At 35.0% G+C, this 25,466-nt stretch overlaps 1 protein-coding gene across 3 annotated transcripts in view; it reads right to left on the reverse strand.

Moving 5' to 3' along the window:
• Positions 1-1,869: 1,869 nt before the first annotated feature.
• Positions 1,870-25,466, reverse strand: part of UBR2 (ubiquitin protein ligase E3 component n-recognin 2) — a 55,028-nt gene continuing 31,431 nt past the window's right edge. For all 3 annotated transcript variants that reach the window (XM_058835202.1, XM_058835203.1, XM_058835204.1), the window contains 28 exons: positions 25,273-25,336; positions 24,848-24,972; positions 23,537-23,589; positions 23,181-23,283; positions 22,585-22,633; positions 22,001-22,155; positions 20,007-20,109; positions 19,435-19,544; positions 19,126-19,206; positions 18,175-18,356; positions 17,307-17,506; positions 16,345-16,438; positions 14,676-14,837; positions 14,239-14,336; positions 13,931-14,003; positions 12,990-13,138; positions 12,848-12,903; positions 12,324-12,420; positions 10,200-10,267; positions 9,512-9,647; positions 8,819-8,909; positions 7,922-8,052; positions 7,178-7,286; positions 6,873-6,929; positions 5,260-5,337; positions 4,812-4,982; positions 4,026-4,127; positions 1,870-3,245 (listed from right to left, as the gene is read on the reverse strand). In XM_058835202.1, the coding sequence (XP_058691185.1) occupies positions 3,104-3,245; positions 4,026-4,127; positions 4,812-4,982; positions 5,260-5,337; positions 6,873-6,929; positions 7,178-7,286; positions 7,922-8,052; positions 8,819-8,909; positions 9,512-9,647; positions 10,200-10,267; positions 12,324-12,420; positions 12,848-12,903; positions 12,990-13,138; positions 13,931-14,003; positions 14,239-14,336; positions 14,676-14,837; positions 16,345-16,438; positions 17,307-17,506; positions 18,175-18,356; positions 19,126-19,206; positions 19,435-19,544; positions 20,007-20,109; positions 22,001-22,155; positions 22,585-22,633; positions 23,181-23,283; positions 23,537-23,589; positions 24,848-24,972; positions 25,273-25,336 (3,039 nt within the window). In that variant the 3' untranslated portion in view covers positions 1,870-3,103. The remainder of the gene's footprint in view (positions 3,246-4,025; positions 4,128-4,811; positions 4,983-5,259; positions 5,338-6,872; positions 6,930-7,177; positions 7,287-7,921; positions 8,053-8,818; positions 8,910-9,511; positions 9,648-10,199; positions 10,268-12,323; positions 12,421-12,847; positions 12,904-12,989; positions 13,139-13,930; positions 14,004-14,238; positions 14,337-14,675; positions 14,838-16,344; positions 16,439-17,306; positions 17,507-18,174; positions 18,357-19,125; positions 19,207-19,434; positions 19,545-20,006; positions 20,110-22,000; positions 22,156-22,584; positions 22,634-23,180; positions 23,284-23,536; positions 23,590-24,847; positions 24,973-25,272; positions 25,337-25,466) is intronic.

Raw genomic sequence — 25,466 nt, forward strand, 5'->3', positions numbered from 1 at the left:
TGACAGAGCTTCCAAACACAACAGTGTCATTTAACATAAAATAAAATGCACTTAAAATGAGATGCCAGGGCTCGAGCACAAGCATGAGGCAAGGGTTCACATCTAATGAGAAAGGACAGAAAAGGGTCTGTGCACTGCTCACTCCATGTCCACTGTCCCAGGAAAAGGAGTGAACTGTATACTGCAGGAACACAACCCTTCAAGTCCAGGTTGTTCCCAGGGCTAATAAAGTGGGAAGGCATGAAATTTACTTGCTTAATTATCAGTTTTGAAGACTAGCTTAAGTGATATAGGCAGAAGCTGTAGAGAACCAGAGGAGAGCTGAAAATGGAAATAGTCTTGAGAATCCACGAGTACTTCCTCTCAGCCAAATTCCCTGTAACATCAGATGAAGTGGTTAGAGAGCTGTGGCAGCACTGGCTCTTGGCACAGAGGCAGTCAGAAGGCATCAGGAGTTTATTATTTGGTTATAGACTTTCAGCAGAATAAAAATGAGCCTCCTGTGGCAGAGTGGGGGGAGTAAAAGTGTTATCTTCTAGTATGAACAGAGTAAATAATGTTACTGATGTACTCAACCCTTATCCCTTTACAAAATTTAACTTACAATCCTTTAAAAAGACGATTAGACTTTTTTGTAGAGGTCAAGAAAGGTTTAGCTGACTGAAGCAAGTGACACTAATAATATAATCATCTTATATTTATAGCCAGGGAATTGCAGATGTTGCACATCCAGGTATTTCTGTCAGCTTGTGATTAACAAGGGGCACACTTGAAGAAACAAGTTCAGCAAAATTCTAAAAACAACATTAAAAAAGTACTTATTGGATGTTGACATGAAAAGCTCATCCTTGATGCTTTCAGTTTAGTTTTGTATTTTGTTATGATGGCTTAGTATTTGGGAATATTTGTCGGGTTTCTTGTTTTTTTTTCTCCCCTCAAACACATAATACATTCTACACTGTACACATAATCCATAAATATTAAAGTTATAGCAAATTTATTACAGATATTTTTTCCCTGATACTGAAACAATATTATATATAAATATTCTACATTAATATAAGCACATGCAAACCAAATCAGAAAATAAAAGTCTTGAGTAGAGAATGACCAAATTGCAAAAAAAAGATAAATTGTGTACTTTGCAACTATTTGTGGTTGCAGTCTCTGACTTTGATCCCAAAGGCAAAACAAAAAAATCCTTCTTGCTGTCAATATTTTGGTTTGCACAGAGAAATCTGTCAGAATAATTATTTTTTTAATATTATGATTACAGGAAAAGAGTTTTTCAATGCAGTTACACATTACTTGAAACTGTGGCACATAGTTTAAAAAGCAAAGAAATAGTAACATCACCGTAGAAGTGGGATTTCTAAGTACCATGCACAGAAAATTGTTGGTATGTCAACCACTCTAAGTAGGGAAGGGAAGAGGTAAAGCATTAATGGCATTTTCCCCTGCAATTTCTCCATGTCTCTTCATAAAAAGTGACAGAAATATATAAATGATCCAATCTGTGACAGGTAATAGAGACAAAAGTAGTCTGTCCTGATGTTAAGAAAAGGAAATCCACATTGGCCAAGTTTCTTTATTTGATACTTCACATCTTCACTCAATACTATTACTCAATGTTTTAAAAATTGCCCTGTACACCATGAATATACAAAATTTATCTGAAGCATCAAATCTGTAAAAATAGGAACAATTCAGTTAGACCAAGTGTAACTGAAGACCTGGCAGACAGTGAAAGGAATTGTTTATCCGGGCTGAGACGCAGTCAGAAATTAAGACTTAACTAAAAGAACCACAGACTATTAAGGAAATAGAACTATGTAAATTAAGATTTTACTAATTTGTCAGAAGATAGGAGAGGGAAAGGTAATGGATTTTATTTTCAATCAGTAAGCATAATGTGATTTTTAGAGACACCTTGGAGGTCTAATTACATACAACTAGAAAACTCACTGCCTTCAGGCACCCTCATATCAAGTGCAAATCTGCGCAGTTATAGAATATATTTATAAAATATACTATATGCAAACATCTTTACAGAGCTTTAAATCAAGCCAGAAAGTAAATATACTTGATGGGACAACAGGAAAAAAAAACCAAATCAAAAATCAAAAATGTGGGCAGTGTGATTGTGGCCTTTCAAAGCCAGAGGAAACCACTCAGTTTATCTGTAACAAAAAGATGGGATTTGCACCTTCAAAGTTGTCTGTTAACAAAAATGAAGTAAATATCTTCTGTGCTTCTGAAAATTAACATAAAATTAGCTTTCGTGACTTTTACATATTATTGTTATCTTAAAATAACTTCTAAAGCACAATGTCAATCCTTGAATACCAATAACTGATCACATAATTGAAAGTGAAAGGGTTTCCCAGCTGAATTCAAATTAAAAACTACATAATTCTAAGGAGTGCAATGCTCTGGAAAAAGCTTTAAATTAAATTATTTTACTTGTAAAGCTAGTGTTAGTTTTTTTAGTTAAAAAACAACTGGAAGCAAGAAAGCTGCAAGAGTACAAATGACAAAATCCATTTTAGATACACCAAGTGAAAGAGTGAATTATCCACTGATGCAGACAGAAACATCCATTTGCTACATTATTTGCTTCCTTACTTCATTCCATTGCATGTACACACAGCGTAAGTATTAAAATGCAGAGTAATAAATAAACCGGCTCAGATCACTAGCAAGGGGCAAAACACAATCCGGAATTGTGCTCTATCTAGTTTCTGTTTCAGCAGTCTTTTGTCTCTTCAGTTCATATGAAAAATCATAGTCAGACTTCCAAAAAGAGTCATTCTTTTTTTATCAGAAACTTAAGTTCATTTGCCCAGGTTTATAAACCCAAGACATTTCTGTGAAGGAAGCACAGTGCAAATTATAGGACTAATAAAACTTGCTTACATAGAAAGAAGTTTACTTGATTAATGTTAACTGGTATCTTTATGAAATACATTGTAAAACAAAGATTAAATAACAGGACTGAGTTTGCTGGGGTTTTTTCCTTAGACTTTTTTCCTCATCCCTCCTTTGAAAAGCTTACTGAATTACAAAAATCTTTAATAAAGTTCCAGTCTTCAGCAGATAATCATTATAAATGCTGCCAATCAATGCCAACTAGAGTTTGATTTGCTTCTTGTGCATGTCCAATTTCCTCTGTAATACTGTGCTGCTGCCAGAGTTTTTGAATCTTTTTAAATCGCTCTTTGCACAGATGTAAGGGATTCCCACGTCTGAAAAGGAGATAACACTTATCAGGAATGATAAAACACTGCAACTAAGCACAAACACTCAGGTGTGACACACTAAGTATTAGATAACCCCAAAGAATACTACAATATTTAGATAACCCTTTAACATTATTCTGTTATCAGAACAAATCAACAGGTATTTGGATGAGTAACCTGCAGTGCTACCTTGTCTGATTCCCATTCCTTACAGCTCAACAGTTCCCTCCAGCCTCTGGAAACCTCAAATCCAGCCCACAGAACTCCAAATGCAGGTTTTTAGCAACCTTTCCAGGCTGAACCAGTTCATATTCTCTGGTTTTGGCCAGTTTCAGAAATGGCAAGCATTAACAATATCAAGTCCCTAAATTGCATGGGAAGCAGAGAAAGGAGCTAAGACAAAGAATTACTACATTAAATAAAATAATATAGTATTATTTCCACTTGGTATTAAATTAACACAAGTTATAAAAACAAATGCACTAGATACAAATGAAATTTTCAGGCTTAGTTTCTAGCTAACTTCACAGACACTAGAAAGATTTAACTTTTAACAGTTTCCAAGACTCTTTTTTTTAACCTAGGGAAGATCATGCCTGAAATATTTTTGACCTAAACCCACGTATTAACATTAAAACATCTGAAGATACTATATGCAGCAGCAATATCAAAATATAATGTTACCTATATAATTAAAATAAAAAGATAACATAAAAAGTTATTTTCCTAATTATAGATAGCTCTGTAATTCCTGTCTTTAAAAGATGTAGCTTTTAAAATATTTACCTGAGTCCCTGGTCTGTCTCTCCATAATCATCAAGGTAAGGAGGAGGATAAAAGCAGCCCTTTGTTTTCCCAGCTAAAAATAGCACCTGACATTCTCGTACTCTGGAGAGAGACAGAGAGAAGTTTTTTAGGTATTGATTTTTAGGTGAATAGTTTCTCATACTTGCATAGGTACTGCTTTTCCAGTTCTTACCTACTTTCATTCTGTATAATCTGCATGTACAGATTATAGGCACATGTTTATTTAAACTATATCTCTCATTCTCTTCCTGTTCTAACTCCTCAGTAGCAGTTAAAAACAATGTCATTTCATGTCCTATTATTTTCAGTCTGAGTAAAATACCCAACAGAACTACAAGTAAACAGTTTTGCTTCTCACTAATCTTTGTCAAAGTGAAAATACGCATTATCTAACCCTTCTCTGTAAGCAGGAACACAACAAAAATGAGTTTTTATTTTTTCACCAGCAACAGCAGCAACAAAATAAAAGTATCTATCTTCATCATTTAGTAATACTTGAGTAGAAATAAATGCACAGGCAAAACAAATTCATTTGAAAATGAAATCTGAACTTTCTTTGAAGTTTTATCTTCAAAGAAGCAACCTCTGAACCTTACACCAAAGCATACGAAGATGAATACACTTTAGTTTTTAAACAACCCTGTTGTTAACAAAACACTGCCTTTACAAACCACCCCCACAATCCCAGATATATAGAACTATTAATTTAATGACTGTACACACCATCTAACCCAGCAATGAAAGGAGAAGTGTTCAGCTCCTTACCTAAGGAATATACCCACTCCAGAACCACAAGTGTATGTATGTGCAGTACAGGCTCCAACATCTTCCCCTTCAAGTTCAGTCTGGCAGCAGTAACTCTGAGAACACAGCATGGTCCCACACACAAGGCACAATGTTGGGGCTCTGCTTTTGTCACCACCTGATTTCGGACACCTTTTGTTAGGAAAAAAAATAAGAAAAAGAAACCCACTGTATGTGTAAACTCTAGATAGCAAAAAAGATTCAGAAGTACTTTTGAACACTTATACAGTTAACAGCTGAAATTTCTATTTCACTGTTTCACTAAAATACAGGGTAGTTTGCCTGATAAATGCTATGTGCCCTTTATGATTCCATACACAGCTTTCTGAGACTTCCAGGTTAAAGGTTTCCCAGCTGATGAAAAGGAGCAGCAGACTTTGGGGTGCTCATGTAATTGCATACAACTTACGAGAAATTGGATGCTTGGTTAATGAGGCAGCTGTAGTCGTCCGGAAGGTCTATTAATTTGTTGGATTCTCTTGCATAGCTAGAATAAAGCAATCAAATCAGCACTCATATATCAATGAATAATACACAAGTGACTTCAAACTCATTCATGTTTTCCTGACTCATCTAAACAGCATCTGTGAGTAATTAATTTTTTAAAGTTTCCCTCTTTCCTGCCATTCTTTGAGTAAAATGGTAGCATATAAAAAGATGAACGCACCTGTAAATAAACCACCTCCTTTTTTCTTAATCTTTTATGAATTTGAGAAAAGGCAGAGGTGGAAAATACATGTAATTTGTATGCTTTTAGCAAACCTAATTATGAGGTCACTACAGATTTAAAGAAATATTTCCTGTATTATATATATATATATATATATATATATATATATAAAATATATAAAAATTTGTTTGTATTTTCTTTTTGTCACTACTATTGAATGGAAAATAGTCTGAATTTCAAGTTTAGGGAAGTTGTGCCCTGAAAACAAAGAAATATGCATGCCATGAAAAAGAACCTATTTGATATCAAAAACTTATATATTTGCAATATATTTAAAAGTAACAGATACTATACACAAAATTCTAATAATCTTCAATTCTAGGAATAATACAAATTAGACTGTGAAATGCAAATAGACATTTGTAATGGAAGAAATGTACAGGAACATGCTGAGAGGAAAAATAAATCATCACTGTCAAGTTAGACATAAGCTCTGGAAGAGCAGGTAAGAATCAACAAAAGGAACACATGCAAAAGAGCCCGAAAATCACATGTGGCAAGAAATCAATTACACAACCAGAGTACTCTTACTGTGTAAGAAATTCTGTTAATGGCCTGGTGTATCACAGATTAAGTGATTAATTTTTATTTTTGTCACAGCCTTAATGTATACACAATTAAAAGATTGACTTTATGTATTTAGCACAGGAGATTAAAAAGCAGGGATATGTTTTTAATGACAGCACTGTGAACTTCACACTCATTTTTAATTATTAGTATAATTGTTAACCACTATTTTTACCCAGCCTTCAGAAAGAACAACACCCTAAATGCCTTTCTACACCCACTAAGTATTACATGCATTCTAAATTCAAAGTAATTGTGCAGCAAGAACAAATGTATGAAAAGCTGATTTTCTTTTCAGCAACTGACTCGGTTTTGGCTTTACTGAAGGAATTGAATTATTTAAAAAGACAATTTAAAAAGCTCTTCAATGCCTGGTATTTTTAAAGAAAGGTTATACGTATCTTTTAGCAGCAGCATATTTTTTGCATCAGAAGGTACAAAGTAATAGGAAATATGAGACGAAATTTTATGATTTCTAATTCCTGAACATCAGTTCTAAATAAAACCCCAGTATTAAACTTTGCCTTTAAAATCTACCCATTTAAGCAATAAATTTTTTTCCTTACAAAGTTAAGAAAAAAAATCACTTCTTCCCTAATATCTTTATTATTCAATAAAGCAGAGCAGATAAATTATTATAAATACCCATTAGAAGAAATATTTGGAGAAAACTGCTACATGAAAGTTTTGGCCCCTGCCTCTGCTTAAAATCTCTTTATGTTTACCTGATAGCATGTCTCTTGCCTTCCAGGTATCTTTTTACTTCACTGTTACTGCACCAACTACAAGAAAAAAAAAAAATTGGCTTTTAACTTCAATAGATGATAGAAAAACAAATAAGCAAAAAATCCACTGTACATCTATTAAAAAACCACTACAACCAAAATGGTTTCTTTCAAAACATGTCTTTCACAAACACTTTTCAAAATCTATGATTCACTTCCATAGGTATTCCTGGGAGAATACTTACACTACTGTCTTGTGGAGGATTCTCTATTATGTTAAAACTAAGCACAAAAACACAACTTACCTTTCTATTAATGTGTTCAGAATCTCACTGTTTTCTTGAAAAAGGCAAGTGAGGTTGTTTGGCAAGGAAAGATAGCTACATAAGTGTTCAAATTGGTTCGCTCCATTTACTGAAAAATAAAAAAGGTATAATTCTCATAATTTTATATTTAAAATGTTTATTATGACCACCTTCAGATTAACATTCTATCCCTACATATGCCATATGTGGAGGACAATAAAGAATGTTACCAACATCAATTATCTGGGGTATAACATAGTATAGTGAATTTACAGAGATATCATAGAATGGTTTGGATTGGAGGGCACCATAAAGACAATCTCATTCCAAACCCCCTGTCATGGGCAGGGACACCTTCCACTAGACCAGGCTGCTCAAAGCCCCATCCTACTTGGCCTTAATATTAATTATTAACAGATGCTGATTGAATGATATCAGTGCAAGCAAAAGCAGGTCTCATTTGAAAATAGCAGTCCATAGGGGCTTTGAAACAGAACCTTATTAACAAAAGGGAATCAATTCCTCTTTTAAGTAATCTAGAATGGAATTTACCTCTACATTAAAAATATATTTTAAAAACAAAAAAATTCATTTTTTTGCCTTTTTCATTATGCTGATATGATGCTGCACTGGTAACAAGCCCACATCCATCCAATCAGCTTCTTCAGACAAGAGAGTTTAAATGTAATTTATTTTCATCATTAATGTTTACATCTTAAAAACTGATTCAATACAAAGCAATACCTTGAATTTCTGAGGGTGCTGGGACTCCATTTAAGTAATGAAAAAACAAAGCAGAACATCTCAGGAAAGGCATGATTCCAGCTTTTAGATTCCTGCACAGGTGCCAGCCTGAGGAAATTTCTTTCAAGGCACTTAAGAGAATAAAAGAAAAAAAAAGGTTGCTTTTATTTAATCATTTCCATTTGAGAGCTATATTTAGTCAGTCTTCAATCACACTGCATACTAAATTATAGACTTCAGCTGAAACAATCACTATGAAAAGTGCTTACTTCAAAGCAAACTCCAAGAAAAACAACAAACCAGAGATTCATTAAAATGTAACCAACTGGAATAGTAATTTAAGGAGAATTCTGGATTCTGGAGATTGACAGAATGGTTTGGGTTGAAAGGGACCTTACAGACCACTCATTCCAATCTCCCTGCCATGGGCAGGACACCTTCCACTAGACCAGGTTGCTCTGAGCCCCATCCAGTCTGGCCTTGAACACTGCAGGCATGGGGCGTCCACAGCTTCTCTGGACAACTTGCGCCAGTGCCTCACCCCCTCACAGTAAACAACTTCTTCCTAATTTCACCTAAAACCTGCCTTCTTTCCATTCAAAGCCATTCCCATCCTAATAAGTTTTCTGTACTCAGACACTGCCAATTCCAGATTCTGCAAACTGACTAGCACAATCCGAGCACAATCTTCATGAGCAGGTATCTTCCTGTTCACAGATGAATTTACAGGAATAATTTCTTAAGTGAATCTACAAGTGCTGGATAAGAAGCAAGATGTAAGAGTTCCTAAGTTAAAAGTGTCATCTTTGACAGCACTAGTATATAGAATTCAGTCAGTAGTTGAGTTCAGGAGGGAGAAAAATAACATAAAATTTTACCAAAAGATCATGGTTTTACCTTCCTGTACACTGGCAAAGAAATTTATACAGTGTAAGCACAGCTACTTCCTCTTCACTGTTAGTGTTTTCTTGGTCCATGCCATTCTCTTCTGCAGAAGAAATAAATAATTAACAAATTGTTTCATATATACATGTTTACACAATAAAAATGAATTTTTTCAAGTTCTGATAAAAATGCCCCAACAAAGTGAAGTATTCCACTGAGAATATGATGTACTGGACAGCGGTTTTCTGCTGCACATCTTATACGGTAAGTTTGTGCTATTGTCAGCTTCAGCGAGATGCTGGTTTAGTTCTTCAATTGGTTTGGTTTCTTGACATACTTGCTTTTGGAAAACTAGGCCTTATCCAGCTCCTCTTGCTAGGAGATACATGATTCCTTGCTTTGCTGACTACAACTCATTCATCATGCAAATGAATGATGCCAGGCCCATAATAAACACTCCCAGGCAGTGCTACAGTAGCTGGAAAGCCAGAATTCATTACTAGCTATGTTCCAAGAAACTCCCAGAGTAGAGCAATAAAAACAACGCAAGCACAATTTATCAATACTCTTTGTAGCTCAAAGACAGCACCAACAGTTCCATTTTGTGACTGTAAAGTGCACACATTTACCAGCAGCACCACAGCTTTTTCCTAAGTAAAGACTGGAGGAATCTATTCAATAAAAGTTGAGACAAAGTGACATTACCTGTTGATGAGGTAAGTAAAATTTGTATTATGTGTGCCATAGTGACAAGATGAAACAGGTGAAGATCTCCAGTGCCAAGACTAACCCCTGAAAAATCCTGACAATGTATGGCAGGGAAAGAGAGCACCAAGCTTACCTGTAAAAGAAAACAAGAAAATTGGTACATTCCTTATCCTTTTGAATCTTCCCCTTTTCTCTGCTCATGCTCCAACTATACCCTTTCAAGACAGCATAGTACATATGGCTAATTTTGAAGCTAATTATACAGACATTATGTAAGAGAACAACAATTATCTATCAGGAGAGTTTTGAGTCTGTCTGTTTTTTTGGGTTTGTTGTTTTCTTGCGGGGGTTGGTTTCCACGTATTTTTGGGTTTTTTAACAGAGTATGCATTCTGTCTCATCTTACCCCTTTTTAATTTATAAGAAAGAATACTTTTATTAAATACTTTCTATTTTTACTTTTTATTAAACTACTTTTTATGTATTAAATGCTTTTATTTAATACTTTGATTAAGAATACTTTTATTAAATTTATAAAGTCTTCAAAATGTATTAAGTAGTGAAAAAATACTAAAAGCCCAAACATTTTGAAAGGCTCCTAACCCACAGTAAAGAGAAAGTTTTCTATAGTTTTTACATACAGCCTACTAGATCAAAACATTAATATATATTAAGAAATACTTACCAGTAAATGAAACATGTCAATATCAAGTATGCAAGGAAGATTCCCATTTTTTTCATTAGGCACCAGTGCTAAGTATTTTGGAGAAAAAAAAATATTAATTGAACATTTATACATGAAAATATTTTAGTGTACTTCCATTAAAAAATGAGAGCCATCTTTCTCATATACATGCCTAAAGAACTTAAAATACAAACATGCCTGTTCTGGTCAGAATCAATTCAAGAACTGTCCAACATTATTGGAAAAGAGTCTTCCCTACTTCATTGTATTAAAACAAAACAAACCCAGGTAGCCATTTCTACTCTCATGGTGACTTTCTTTCATTGCCTGGGTTTACAGGGGGAGACAGAATGAGACAGTATCTCAAACTCCAACAGAAATAAGCTCAAACAATAGTGACTAAATAGAAACAGAGATCCTTGTCTCTTGGACAGCTGCTCAAATAAAACTTCTGCAATTTGCTTAATTTCAAGACTGCCTGAACATGCCTTACATAAATCATTTGCTTTACTGCCTCAAAAATGCATAGCTACAGTCTCTTGATTTCATCACTTTATCACTCTATCCCTAATTAAGGTAGAGCTAGGTGTTGGTCTCTCCCTCTCTGTAGTATTTACAGAAACCACAAGTATTAACCAAAGCACTTCAGGTGACAACAGAAATTCACACACTTAATAAATTCCAAGCACCTTCATCTAAAAGCAAACACAAATTCAGTGTTTTGAAAAATAGTACAAGATATTTTAAGTAACAATCAAGGAAGAGCTGCTTACTTCTTTACTCCAAGCAGTAAAATCTGATTTGTAATAAAGCTCTGGGTATATTTTACAATGTAGCTATAAGTATTAAGCTGCCAAGTTTCAAAACTCTACTACATTAAAAAATAGTCTCATCATGACAACTTAAAAATACTTCAGCTGAAGACTGCTGCCTTGCTGGCCAAAAAAATTGAGAGCCGAAGCCATGTGACATTTGGAAGATATTTCTATTAGCAAACATTTCATCACGACTCAGATTTCAAATGCTTTTCCTTTTGTCAGCATATAGCCACAGAACTCAACCCAAAAGTGTGAAAAATGTCTGTATCAAGAACATGACCAGAGCAAGGGACTTCTAAAACCAAACTTACTTTCAATAAGTCATCTTTATGTATTGTTTACAGAATACAGACAGATCAAAGACTCATAATTTTAATTATTCCTAGCCTAAAAAAATAAAATAGCAGAAACTTTTCCTTCATAGAAGTAAAAGCAGTATAGTTGCTTCTGTCACTGGGAAGGAAGAAGAGCTTTGAAGAAATATTGACTCAAGTTTTCAAGAAAACCCAAAACACTCAGAACACCATATATTGCAAAGTTCCACTCAAATAGCCAGCAGCATTTTCTCTTCTGCTTCACATAGAAAACAGCTCAACCATTACTGCTACAAACTGATGCCAATTAAGTTTTTCCCCATAAAGCTGCCAACTGTTTGCTGAAGTAACTGATATCCATCTACTAGTAATATCAGTATATCAATGCATTTTAAAAGTTTCTCTGCTCTGCTGACTGGAGATATTAAAGTTATCCCATTTTATAATACCCTTTCAGAACAGTCCTTTCATGGGCAATTACTTCATTAGGCTGAACTTCAGACTTTTCATCTGTATCTACTAATGCTTCAAGCTTGGAACATTTTGGCTGTTCTCATTAAAATTCTCAATTAACATATGACATTACCTAGTAAGTCCTGCCTTATCAGAGATCCTACTTTTTAAAGAAAGAAAAATTTGCAGACTTCTGCAAATATCCTTTCCACACTACATTAATCTTAATTTCTTCATCTTTAAAGCTCCAGTGGATTATTTCTGTGAAGGACCTCATTTCCCTCTCTGCTCTAGGTATCTTTCTCTAATGAAGAACCAACAGAACTCCTTCACAGAAAAATATCCATGTTTCTCTCGGAGCTGCAGTCCAAAAGAAATGTCTTTTTTCTTGACATAGCACATATAGGTGGAAATAGCAGCTCTTGGCTTACTACTTAAAACCACTATATTAAATATTCTTTTCTAATCAATACTAACAGTCATTCTGAAAGCACCCATGTATCTTCACAAAAAAAACCAGCATAACCTGGCAAACTTACATGCTAATAGAGTACAAAAGTGACCCTGTACTGCTGAAAGAGATGAAACTGTCCAGTGAGCTGCTGCAAATCTCGTTAGTGACGTAAGGCAGTCATCCTGCAAGAACAAAGAGACACTGCCACAGTCAATGAAGTTCCTCAGCATGGAAAGGTCTTTTGACTTAACAGCATTTTTTTTTCAGGCCTTTCAACTGCAGTTTATGGGGGCAGTTTGACTGTGTAAGTATATGACAAATACTTATGTTTATGCATATATGCAAGTTCCTTCTGACATTCTTATTTTGACTGTTACCATGAGAAACTGCGGCCTTAATAAATTATGCGTTATAGGAAAAAAAAGTAACAGTTTTGCTAGATGTGATTTTTAAATAGTTTAATAATCAGATACAGATCAACTAACCAATAGGGTCCAAGAAATAAAACTATCCAATAACCATAACTTAAAATATAGATATTCCTCACTAAGTAGCACAAGTCCCTCTTTTTTCCACCAGTTCAGAAAGGAATTGCTAGTTGGTCCTTACCTGTCGACAAGGTAAATGACCAAATAATGGCTTATCTTCATCAGCTAAAAGTCGTTCTGGAAAAAAAACCAAAATTCATTGCTGTGAGTTTAACCAAATTCTGAAAATCTCCTAAAGAGGAGCCAAATGAACAGATCAGTACCTATAGTCTGTATCGTGTAAGCACAGCTGCCCCAGCACATTATAGGTACACGCGGGTCTTCCTCATTTGGATGAACCTTCAAGCCTACTTTGTAAGTTGCCGTACCAAAAGTTGTCAGCATCTCTTTTATGCTCTCAGAATAAGGATTCCTGAAACAAAGAAAATATTAGTAATTAATTCTGTCCTCCATTGGCAGCATAGTACCTCTAATGATAAGCACTAACCCCACAGATGAACAACTGGAGTTTTAAGTGACAACTCCAATATCCTTCTTTGAATCTGGTATTCTGTAACCTCATTTTTTTTGTGACAGATCCCCAATTATTTTTTGACTATGTTTGGAACCAACCTCATTTTTAGTGTTAAGAGTATCTAGTCTTCAAAGACAAAGTCAAGGCTAAATTACAAGAAATGTGTGTGAACTGAAAGGTAAATCTGTCATCAGCTGGGATAAATCTTGCATTTTGTGAGCAGCTGGCAGAGCGATGTGTGTACCACATAACAAGTTTTGTTACTTTCTCCTGAAATGAAGAGAGTGTAGAACCAAATACAAATACACCTTTACAGCTGAAATTACATATTAACATTCTGTCCATTTCATAGTCTTCCCTCATGTTTTACATGTTGTGCTGGCTATAATGATGAATCCTTCATCCAGATACAAGTAGTGTAAAACTTAATCTTCATGCCATACTTTATGTAACTGCAGCATGTTTCTGCACAACTTAGCAAATTCATTTCTGAAATTCTACTGAATTACTCAGGACTTCTGGGCTGGACTTCAATGTCATCATAATAATAATATTAATTTTTCTAATTAAAGCAAAATTCATATATTTGCCCTAATTATTGAGACCTTCTAGCACAGAAGTTACGTTCTATTTTCATGTTATGATTTAATGATGAATTTTTAGTGATTTTTTTAATATGCAAATACATACTTCAGTTTGAAATCTGGTCTAAATCCTTCAGGTAGTTGCAGCTGATCCATTTTTTCCGAATGAGCAGAATGGCCTGTACAAACAAAAAGTAATAAATCACTGATTATTCACCTATACATAATTTCTACATTATAGAAAGGTGCAGAAGCAGATCTGAAATTCCATCACCAGAAACTGAAATCCCAAGCTGGTCTTGCCACTTATGCTATTATCTCTCAACTCCACTGCAGCAGAACCAAAGTGCTTGGTTTCCTCCACAATTATTATAACATTTTCACATACAAATATACAGATTTCTTCACACTTACTTGCACAGTCTTCATTTTGAAGTAAATGCAGGGCTTTTACTTGCTGGGATACTGTTTTGATCCACTGAGTTAGGTTTGGTTGCCCTGAAAAGTCTAACCTGTCAAAAAAATCCCCAAAACAATCAGTTAAAAACAAACAATGTGTAGACAGAATTAGTATTTCATAGGCATTCCAACATCATTAATCTGTTTCTCAGTGGGCTCTTTCTCTGCTTCCCACACTTTTTTTTTATGTTCAGTTCTTTTTCTGCAGGTCCTATGATTTCCTAATATACAATAATGAAGTAAAATCCATAAAGCAAAATAAACAGACAGGCAATCCACATGAGTGTATCAAAAGAGGAGACAACAAACATTCAGGAAGGTCTTCTGATTTGTAGCTGATTTGGCATCTTGTGTTTTTACATTTATTGAGGATATTTATAAACCAAACTGACCTGTTAAACAAAACTCTTGGTGGAGGAAGCAGAGGAATAACAGTGTTGCTCAAGCATTCACAAAGTGGGCAAAGGAATTCACCATTTTCTACATCATAACTTGTGTGTACTCGTAATCTTTGTTGTCTTCGTTGCTCTTTTGCTTGGACTGCATCAAAATACCTTTAGAATAGAGCAAGACATTAGTGGCAAATTATTATTTCTTGAACATAGAAATTAAAAAATTCTCAGGAAGACAGTTTTGTTTTCCCCCAAATATAGATAAGAGTATCATCCAAAGAAAATATCTCTACCCTCTGACTGATAAAGCATTAGTGCTTTATGCTGCCAAAATCTACCCTAAAGTGCTGAAGTTCACTAGGCTGTTAAAATCATGGTTAAGTCTGAACATTACATTTAGGAAAAAAGGGGAAGAGGCAGAGAGCAAGTTGAAGCATTAAAAAACCAAAACCAAACCAACAAACAAAAAACCCCAAACAAAACAAAACACTACAAGCAAACAAAGCCCCCAGAACAACAACAAAAACCCCAAACAAAAAATGATCAAACACTAAGAAACAAACAAACAAAGCCAACAACAAAAAACCCAACTCAGTTTTACATAAACGTTTTTAAGAAGATGCCATGAGTATTATCATTGGGTGTCTTCTATTACAGGCCACAACCAAACAGCAGCAGCCAAGAAAACTGTTGGCTGAACTCTCTATGAAAAATGAATTGAATTCACTGCTTTGCTAAATGTAACTGCTATTCCAGAAGCCTCTGATGTGGTTTAAAGCGTGCCCAGTGGTGACCCCAAAATGATCTGAATACAGGCACCTAAGGGCATCTCCAGGAGATTATGGCAACCACAAAGGACTGTACACGAGCTACACAAGAAGATTAAAAGCCTATCTTCAGTGAGCAGTGACATCAAAGACCGCAAATTAAACCTGTGCGTGGTAATAGCCAGAGAATCTCTGGGAGCTCCTACCACTCTTCATACACAAGGCAGAATCTGAAATTAGGCACTTCAGAAGCCATACCAAGGAGCAAAGCAAGGGTCTAATTGAAGTCAGAGGCATGAATGGTTTGAATTTGTCACGTGGCATTGGCACCACATACGATTAAGCATGTTTACAGGCCTCGGAAAATTAATGAATAACTTCAAAAGGCTTTATTAAAATTCTAAGAAACAAATTATAAAATTGAGTTTATGTTGAAGATGAACTAGGTCACAGATGTGTATACTTCAAATTAAACCTGCTGGAGGAATTAAGAGCGGAAGGGATGCACTGTCACTTAAAACCTCAGTAGAGAGCAGAAGCAGCAAAAACATGTCTAGAAGTGAATTGCAAAAAAAACCAAAAAAAATCTGAGCTCCAGATACATGTGCACCACAGGGAATCATGCATTGGGACAAACAAGGAAAGGGAATGAAAGCTGCCATGTATGGCTTTGGACTCTTCTTTACCAAGATGACAGTAAATGAAAATGATTTTCAATACGTTTACAGCATTTGATTTCTACTCCTATTTTTCCAACAGAAAAGAAACTGTTTTAATCACTTCCTGAAATTCCTTTTCAAGTTTACTACATTGTAGGAACATTGCCATTAAAATTAGTGCCATTAGGCAAACTGTTAACATAAAATATTATTTGAACTAAAAACTTAAATATAACCTTTTACCTTTGCCAACAATGTGCATGCATAATATGTCCACAGCTACCCGTGTGTGTTCCACATGACAGATCTGGGTGCATGAATAAGGGGTCATATTTTTCTGTATTTGAAAGAAAAAAGAAACCGAACTTTGAAATAAACATTTATCAAAAGACTTGATGGCAGATTAATGTTGCCACATTTGCATTATTATTTACTTTATCACAGAAGTGTAGTTCATTTAGTGAAGCACAAAACACATTACAAATCCGTAACTACTTAAACTCTTTAAATTATTTGTAAGTATCATTTTACTTTTCTTTGAGCGTATGTACTGTACTTAAAGGCTTCAAACCAAGCTTTTAGAGGTGTTGGGCCCTGGTACAAGTCCTCAAGACCAACCTGCAGTTTTGGTGGTTCAGCACCATCAAACAATGAGTTTCAGGGTTCAAGGACATTAATTTTCAGAGTGAGAGTGCAAAACAATTCAGTGCAAAGATTTCTATGTGTTTACACATACAGAATCCAGAGAAACCCTTGTAACAATGCCTTTTGCTCACTGATCTGTTTCACAAGGTACCTAAAGGCAAGATTACTTATTATCACTTAGAGGCATTTCAGATAATGTAACTGAGAGGAAGAAAATGTACATCTTGTGCTTTTAAAGCACTACATTAACATCTCCTCTCTCTGATGTCACAGGCATGATTTAAGAACAAACACTTCTGATTTCAAGGGTTTTTTCAACAGTTAAAAATAATTTGTAACAAATGAATAGCATAAGCTCAATGTTCTCAGTTATTTACATTATTCAGCACACACATTTCTACCTCACCAAAAATATGGGAGTTTTGCCACTGATTACAATGAAGCTATTCACAAACAGTTAACATAAGAACGCTATGTCACTGTCTCAGATGAAAAAATGCTGTTGTCGCAGCAACCCAAACATTCTTTAATACTTAAGACAACTATGAACAGTTACTTACCAGGATCTGGAGTAATTTTGTTTCTATTTTTAGACAACACAGTTGACCGCTGGATAAATGCTGCCAAGACCATAGCCCTGCTGTCCACTTTAACTTCTTGCTCCTCCTGGCACAATATACACATAACAACCTGTCTGGGTTCAGCCACTCTGGTTTGCTCTGGACCCAAGGCTGTGAGTTTTGCATCCGAAATTACAGGGCTAGAATATTCAAAGAATATTAGTGAGCAAATTATTTGAAAAACATTGTATTATCACGACTTAAATGTGCTTAGTGAGTTTCTTAAATTTATGATAAATGCTCTTGGACAAAAAATAGCTTTGGCATTTATATAGCAATTCCTATATGCCCAGAAGTAGCATGTATTTTCCAGGAAAAATTCATAACCCTCCCAATAGTATAACCCACTCCAGTTTAACACAGAAACTGAATCTGCAGCCCTCCATCATCAGCATCCCTTAAGTGTCTGATATGAATTTTGAAAACATTCTCCATTTCCCCACAAAATCATTAGCATTCTCTAATTTGTATTTCCAACTACCAAGCAGATTTTCAGTTTTCTTCCAGATCTTCAACAGACATATAATCAGCCATTTCCAATTTACTGTGTTTAATAGCATAGTCTCTTCAGCATTATTAATAATTTACTAGGTGATTTTGTACAAAAAATTTTTTGCCTGTTTATATTTATCCCACAATTCTGACAGAGAGGGAGAGGGAAGCATCCAATTTACTGCTGTTTTTTTGTCTCTGAAACTAATTAATAGTTTTCCATCAAGACCAAAAAAAAAGAGCTTTTGAAAGCAGTAACAATAGGACAATCTGATGTAAACATTAATGGGGAAAAATCTAAACAAGATGCCTTTACCTATTTTCATGGACTCCGGAGGCTGAAGTATCCAGTTCCTCCAGAGTTTGCTGAAAGAGTTCTTTGTTTTCATTAATGAAGTGCCTTTGCATCTCAGACATCTGGGCCATGATCTTTTCCCTGCGCAGTCTGGCAATCTCAGCTTTTCGCTTCCTTTCAGCTTTGTCTTTATCTCGTGAACTCTGAAATAATATTGTTCACTCAGTCATTTTTAAAGTCTTGCTACAACAGATTATTTATTTTAGCTACTACAATGTGTACCTTGTACTAACCTCCAAACAATGAGAATCTCATAGAAGACAAAAGAAAAGTCTACCAAAGAGTTATTTTGTGCCCTCTTTTCTTTAGCTTGTGTTCAATGCCAGGCAGAACTGCAGACTGAGAAGAGGAACCTCTCCCCCTCAACCTTTAACTGTATTTTGTATTTCTCTTCCCTTTAAGTGTTCAAAGGATAGAAGAGTAAGAGAGTGACATGTCTCATCTCTGGTGCTGCTCTCCCTCCACAGCAGCTGCATTCCTACATGCACTACAGTGCTCTAAGGTCTGTGTGCAGTACCTAGAATTTCATGTCAAGCTACATATATCAACAGAGCTTATCTGGAACAACCTGCATGGTAAAAATATATACATAACCATTTATTTTAGCAATTTTTCATTAAGTCTGAAATTACAGGGAAAGCAGAAACATTTAATGCTGTGACTGTACTACAGACAATTCTAGGGAGTAAAATTGCAAAATATTTGAAGACTACAATATATGAAACAAAGCAAAACAGCTTAGGGACTTTGCCAATAGGTTCTTCAAACAAATGAGTTTGATCTATAAACTGTGAAACAGATTTTCAGAAGTCACTGATGTTTCCCATGTTTGATTTAGAGCTACAATTAGAAATATAGTCCTTAGTCACCACCCAGACCTGCTCCAGATCAGCTGTTACACAGCGTTTTTACCTCCTCCATAATATTTCCTTCTGTCTCAGCCACAGGACTTGACGAAGAGCTTTCTCTTAGCTTTTTAATAGTATTAAAAGTCTGTAAGGAAAAAAAAAAAAAAAAAAAGCCTTTAATTTGTTTGGGACATGAAAATATAACTGTATATACTATAATCCTGACTATACAATGTGTAGTACTGGAATCCAGAAGAGTAAAACTAGATACAACAAATCGACATGGGAAATAAGGAAATCATCCCAATTTAATTAGGAAAGTTTCAAAAATCTTATTTCCATGATTTTCAGTGGCAATATAAAGTATATTTACCTTCAATATCCATCTGATCATGTCCTTGTGCACTTCCAAATGAGGTGCATTTTGCAGTGTTTCTAGCATAGCTAGTATGCTGGGGGAGTTACTGGGTGCTTCTCCTGGTTCTGAGAGAAAATTTACAATGATTATACTGTTGATTATATTGTTACTGGAAAATTCATCACTCACTAACATTAAAAACAAGAAACCCTGATCCTTGTTCAGCAACTGAAGAATTCCTTCAACAAATAGGCAAAATATGTAATTTTTAACTCTCCCTCACTCCAAAACTTTTCATGAATAACTTCTAAATCCTGAAAAGTTTTGCTCACTGACTGTATTTTTTTTACAAAAGAAATGCACTGTATGTGCTCCCTGGCTGTTTTCCTCTTAGGAACCTCCAATATTTTATTTACCACTACTTATCTACACATGTATAAAGCATTTATCTATAGTCAACTTAATAACATTTTGATGGATAAACAAACAGACTCTTCTAGTAAATACAGTTACAGAAGAATAAAATATGAGATCCTGGCATTTTCAGTTATTTCAAATTTGCTATATAATTGAATAAAAAGGCATACTTGATATTTTCTGAGTGAAGGTAAATGTTACAACATTCTCCTCACTGAGATTCTCCAAATGTTGTTTTTCTTCTTGTAGTGCCATTCCAATCAAATGCAAAACCTAGATAAAAATTAAGACTTTTAGCTTGTTATACAGTTTGAGTTATTCATTAAGAAATAGGAAAGTCATATAATACAATTACATATTACAAATACATTTGAAGTTATTTCTACATACAGAATTCCAAAGCTACATTACACAGGAGCAACAGTGTTTATTTGAAACTTTAGAATCCACATTAAATACTTTCCTCTTTCTGTTTGCCGTCCTGATTAGTGAGTGAGAAGTCAGTACTTCTTATCTTTCTCCCTACCCCCTGCATGTTACTATTGCAAATCTCTGGACAGAAGAAGCACAAAGCAGACTTTATATATACTTTTTTATACACAAAGTTGAGCTACAAAAAATTCAAATTTTTAAGTTAAGTTTATTCTCTCTAGAAACACATTTTAAAATAATGTTAATTTTTAGGTCAGTGAAGAGCTGTAATCTCCTTGAACTTAAAAAATGTAATTACCCTATTTAGCGTTATGATAGTCTGAATGACATTTTGAAGCTGAGATACTTCATTCTTGGTGGCGAACTCTGTCATCAGCCATTTTGCAACCCTATAAAAACTGGCAGGATGCTCCAGACACAAAGGTTTACTGGTGCCTGGAATCAACATTGACACCCATGTAAGGAATGGATAATCACCGGAAAATTTGTAACAGAACTGGAATGCAACAGACCAAGTATCTACAGAAAAAGTGGCAAAACCTGATGAGAGTCTTGAAGTTTTTAGAATTTGTTTTAATAAACAACAGCTAATTTCTCCTCAGTCTATCACATCTATTTAACAAGATCTCACTATATATGGGCCACCTCTTGCCGATGTCTCACATCCACCTTTGCAAGTGCTTCCAAGACAAAAGTGGTTGACTTGGGAAAGATGTAGTACAACTGCATGGCACCATCACAGAGAAATGCCACAAGTTTCTGAGCAAGCGATAGGTCCCTAATGAATTTCACGGTTTTGGGACTGGCTGAAGACATTTTAATTCAGTCTAAAAAAAACCCCAACCAACTTATTTTGTTCAGTTACTCCAAAACCTAGCATTCTTACATTACCTAACTATAACTACATTGTCGTGATTTATAATACCAATATATTGTTCCATTTTCAACTTTTTTTTTGTGTTATAAAGAACTGCTTATATGAAATTAAGCTGTAAAAGGTAATATACACTCAATAAGACTGGATGACAAAAAATTAATACTCAGTTTCAAAACTGGGGTTTTTTTTGCAAAATGTTATTTAAAAATCCATCAATATTTTTAAAAGGTTTGGAGTTGGACCCTAAACCAGCAACCCTGGCCAATACAAACAGCCCCTGGATGGTAGTTCACTACTCTTCTCTGCACACTCCAGAAAATGATAATCGAGACACCAAAATGTACAATAACCCTCCAGGTTTCTAAAGATCATTATAAATTGCAAGGAGCAAACAGCTCAGTTAAGTTTTCCAAAGTGGACACATTTTCAAGTTGGAATATTCTTTTGTGCATTTTCATGTTTTCTTCCCTAAAATGATTTAGCTTAAACTGAAAATAAGCAAAGGAACATCAAGAAAAAAAGCAATGTCTGCTTGATATGCAACAACTCAGATTAATGGCCTCTCTACCACAATAAACATTATTTCCATTGATTCAAGCAGAATTCTTCCCTTTCATGAGTATCCCATTAGAAATTTACCTGGGTCTTCCATTCACTTTTAATAATAAAATTGTATCAGAGGCAGAGGGGTTTCCATACTTTTACATATCAGGAAGCACCACTTATTTCTCATTCAAAGTATTCTGGATATTTCAGACACCAAGTAAATAACTCAAATCTATAAAATCATGTTAAAATGCCATAATGAGCATTTCTCCATTAGCATAAGGATTAGTTTAAATAAAAATCCCATACCCTTTGCAGCATGGACTCTGACCAGGCATAGCCGTTGTGTTCCACTGCCCACTGCAGTATAGTTCCCATAATGCACAGCATGACATCAGACTGCAGGATATTCACCAGGCTGGCAAAAAGTGGGCAGAAAGGAGGAAGAGCTGGCGGTGGAAGTGCTGAAAGGGAAATTTGGTGTGCTTGACATTTCTCCAAAATTTGCAACACCCATTTAAAATGTCTGATTTAATGGCTCAACCCAAGGCAGTGTGTTGGAACCAGATGACCTTTATGCTTTCTTCTAACCCAAACCCTTCTATGATCCTAAGGCAGAGCACAGCTGCTCAATAAAGTGTTAGCAATACAGGCTGCACCATTCAACATGACTTGTGTGTGTACCAGAAAAGCCAAAAGAATAAGCTCTTCAGAAGGCTGGTTCCATGGCAAATCAGATCCCTGACTATAGCCAGGGAGACATAAGGGAAATTGCTTAATTTCTAACCAACTTCTACTCTAGCCCTGGAACAGGCTGGTAGTCTAAATGTTAGGGCAATATACAGCTGGATATGTGATTCCCTCTTCTCCCATCTCCTCTCAAAAATAAATACCTGTATCTTCTCTGTTCTGCCTTCGCAGCTTTCTCTGTGCTTCCTCTGCCTGAAATAGAAGAACAATGCCAGCGTTACTCAAAATCTGTACCAATAAAAAACTAATAAAAAAGCATTCATGCTTTACTACATTGTTACTGTTTTTTTCCAGCCTTAAATAAACATGAAAGCTTTCATGTCTCTTCAGTTTGTCTTATGTTCTACTATGTAAAGTAGGGCATGCAACTTCAAAATTAATCTTTCCTCTTGAGCCAGCCTGGATTCTTTTCCTAGCATAAAATTGTAAGGCAAGTTTAAGCTAAAATGGTCATTCCCATAAAGGTAAGGGAAAATACAGATTGTTTTAAATACTTTCATAAAATAAGACCCAAGGGAACTGACAGACAAGCTCCTGAATACCCACTGATTTCAACAGCTCTGTATAGGGCACAGGATCCAGCGGCACAGAAATCACTGCAAAAACTTGGGCAAATTTTTTTAACATTTTCAAATATCCAGCTGGTAATTCTTCTTCACAGGAGCAAGCTTTGGAAAAAGGCAAACAAACAAAAAAAAAGGCACAAAAATAAAGCCCAGGAAGTTAAATTCCTAGTTACCTTTGACTGCTCTGCCCTTGAAAAGTGATAGAAATACAGGTTGAAGTTCTTGGCACATTCTGGTTTTAATTCATACAGCCCTCTACCTGTTAATCCAGGTTTTCTACAAAAAAACCAAAGCAAACAAAACTCTTTATGTCAACTGGTTCTTAATATCTGAGAATAAATAGTTAACTAGAACAGCTAACAAACACCGTCTAACAGGCATTCTAGAAATTTAGTAACAGTGTTAAGAATTCTGCACTTGATTAAAGCCATGGGAAATCACCATGACTCAGCCCTCTTTCTTTCATTCTCTCATTTTCACTCATTAAGTGAATTATAAAGTTGAATCATTAGAATAAAGGGAAACATACTTGAAACATGCCACTTCTTCAATCACACTTTCCATCCCTGTCTCTCTGTTCTCCTACATGGAATGAAAATGCAAGACAGTGTGTTACTGGAGTTCTTGGAGTAAACCCATTCAAATATCATACAATACTAGAATAAGCATGCAAAATGAATGTAGTACAAAGTCATTTTACTGACATTCAAGAGAACACTAAACGATATAACATGAAAATACAGTCAGGAATACCATCTCTGCAAAAGGGACTTTGAAAAAGTCATGCCATTCTAAGTGCTTCATTTGAACTGCTTTTCCTTGTCATAATGAACTTGGATGTAACAGCAGCACAAGAAAACTCTAAGTGAGCTTACTCAGCACATTTTTACAATACACAGCCAGTATTTCTGGTTTCTAGGCCTTTAAATTGAAATAAATACTGGAAAGCTAAAAAGACCAGTTACTGAAAAATGCTGAAACAAGCACAAAAGGCAGCATATGATAGCAGATCAAATATGTAACACTACTTCATACACAAATTATCTTTTAATATCTCCACCCCCTTCTTCCAATACATATTCATAGCAGTTACCAGGCCAGGGAAAAGGTATTTAGCACTGATGATACAATTTAGAACTCCAGCTTAAATAAAATTTGCTCTTCCATGCAACCCTACATTATTCTTAAATAATTTTAAAATTGGACTTTTCAAATAGTTTCAGTTTAAAATATTTAGAAAAAAGAAAAATATTTCATAATTAAAATTATTACCAGTACAGTAAAACATTAACTTTGGAATTTTGACTATCTTCAGAAACAACTTTAAAAATATTTTCAAAAATATTAAAAGGAGAAAGGAAAACAAGCTTTGCTGTCCTACAGAAGTACTTATAATAGAATTCAGACAAATGAATGCTTCAAGTAAATGAAGAATTTATGTTACACAAGTCATAACACAGTGTCTGATTCCATGTCTTTTCACTTATTATTAGGTTTTAAAATATAACAGCTTATATTTCTGGATAGTTCTAACAACCCACTTCCATACATCTAATTCAGGGTGTACAAGCAGCCTTCAGAGACTGCTGGCCAGATGGCCTGATTGGAAACAGTATTAAAAAGAGAAAGTAGCTGAAGACACTCTCAGATTCCTGCCTCTTTCGTATCTTGTTCCTTCTTTGCCTCTTTCTATTAACTTGTACTCATGCTAACCTTGCTCTTAGCATAATCATGCTGCTCTCATTCTACATTAAGTGACATGAACTTGAAAAAGACAATTTTTCAGCAATCAGCCTTATGAAGTGGAAGTTGGTTCCCCTCTCCACATCCAATTACTTACATCTTCAGGGAGTGCCTTTACCAATTCACTGTGAGCCATTGGCCTGATGCTCAGCTGATGGATAATCTCTCGCTTGATTTCATCGGTTGCATTTACCTGTCCTATTCCAGGGCTGAACCTTTCACCTGTATAAATAAAATACACTTTTTTTTTTTTTTTTTTTTTTTTTAATTTTAAACATTTTTTTAATCTTTTTATCTAGAGTCTGGAAAATAAGATGTCTTCTTAAATCTTGTGTTCACCCACCAGTGTTCAAAAATTCACTAGATTGATCTAAGCTAGTTTCAAGGCTTTTCTCCTATGAAAGAAATCAGAGGTACAGGAAGTTCACGAAAGGACTGAACTTGAGATAGCAATAAAAGATTGCGCAGACCATTAAAGAGCCTGAATTAAAAAAAAATTAATTAAATAAGTTCTGAACTTACCAACAATCATTATAATGAGGTATAGCATCTCCTCTATAAGAGTGTTATTTTGTTGAACAACATCCTGAAGTAAAACAATAAAAAAATTTACATTTTTCAATAATTATTCCATATGCTGAAAATACTTTTTCAGTGATTCAAAACATTGCCTGTTTTTACCCTTAGTACTCCCAAACTAAGCTATGCTGAAACAC

The sequence above is a fragment of the Poecile atricapillus genome, chromosome 3, assembly GCF_030490865.1.
Source record: "Poecile atricapillus isolate bPoeAtr1 chromosome 3, bPoeAtr1.hap1, whole genome shotgun sequence".
Taxonomy (NCBI): Eukaryota; Metazoa; Chordata; class Aves; order Passeriformes; family Paridae; genus Poecile; species Poecile atricapillus.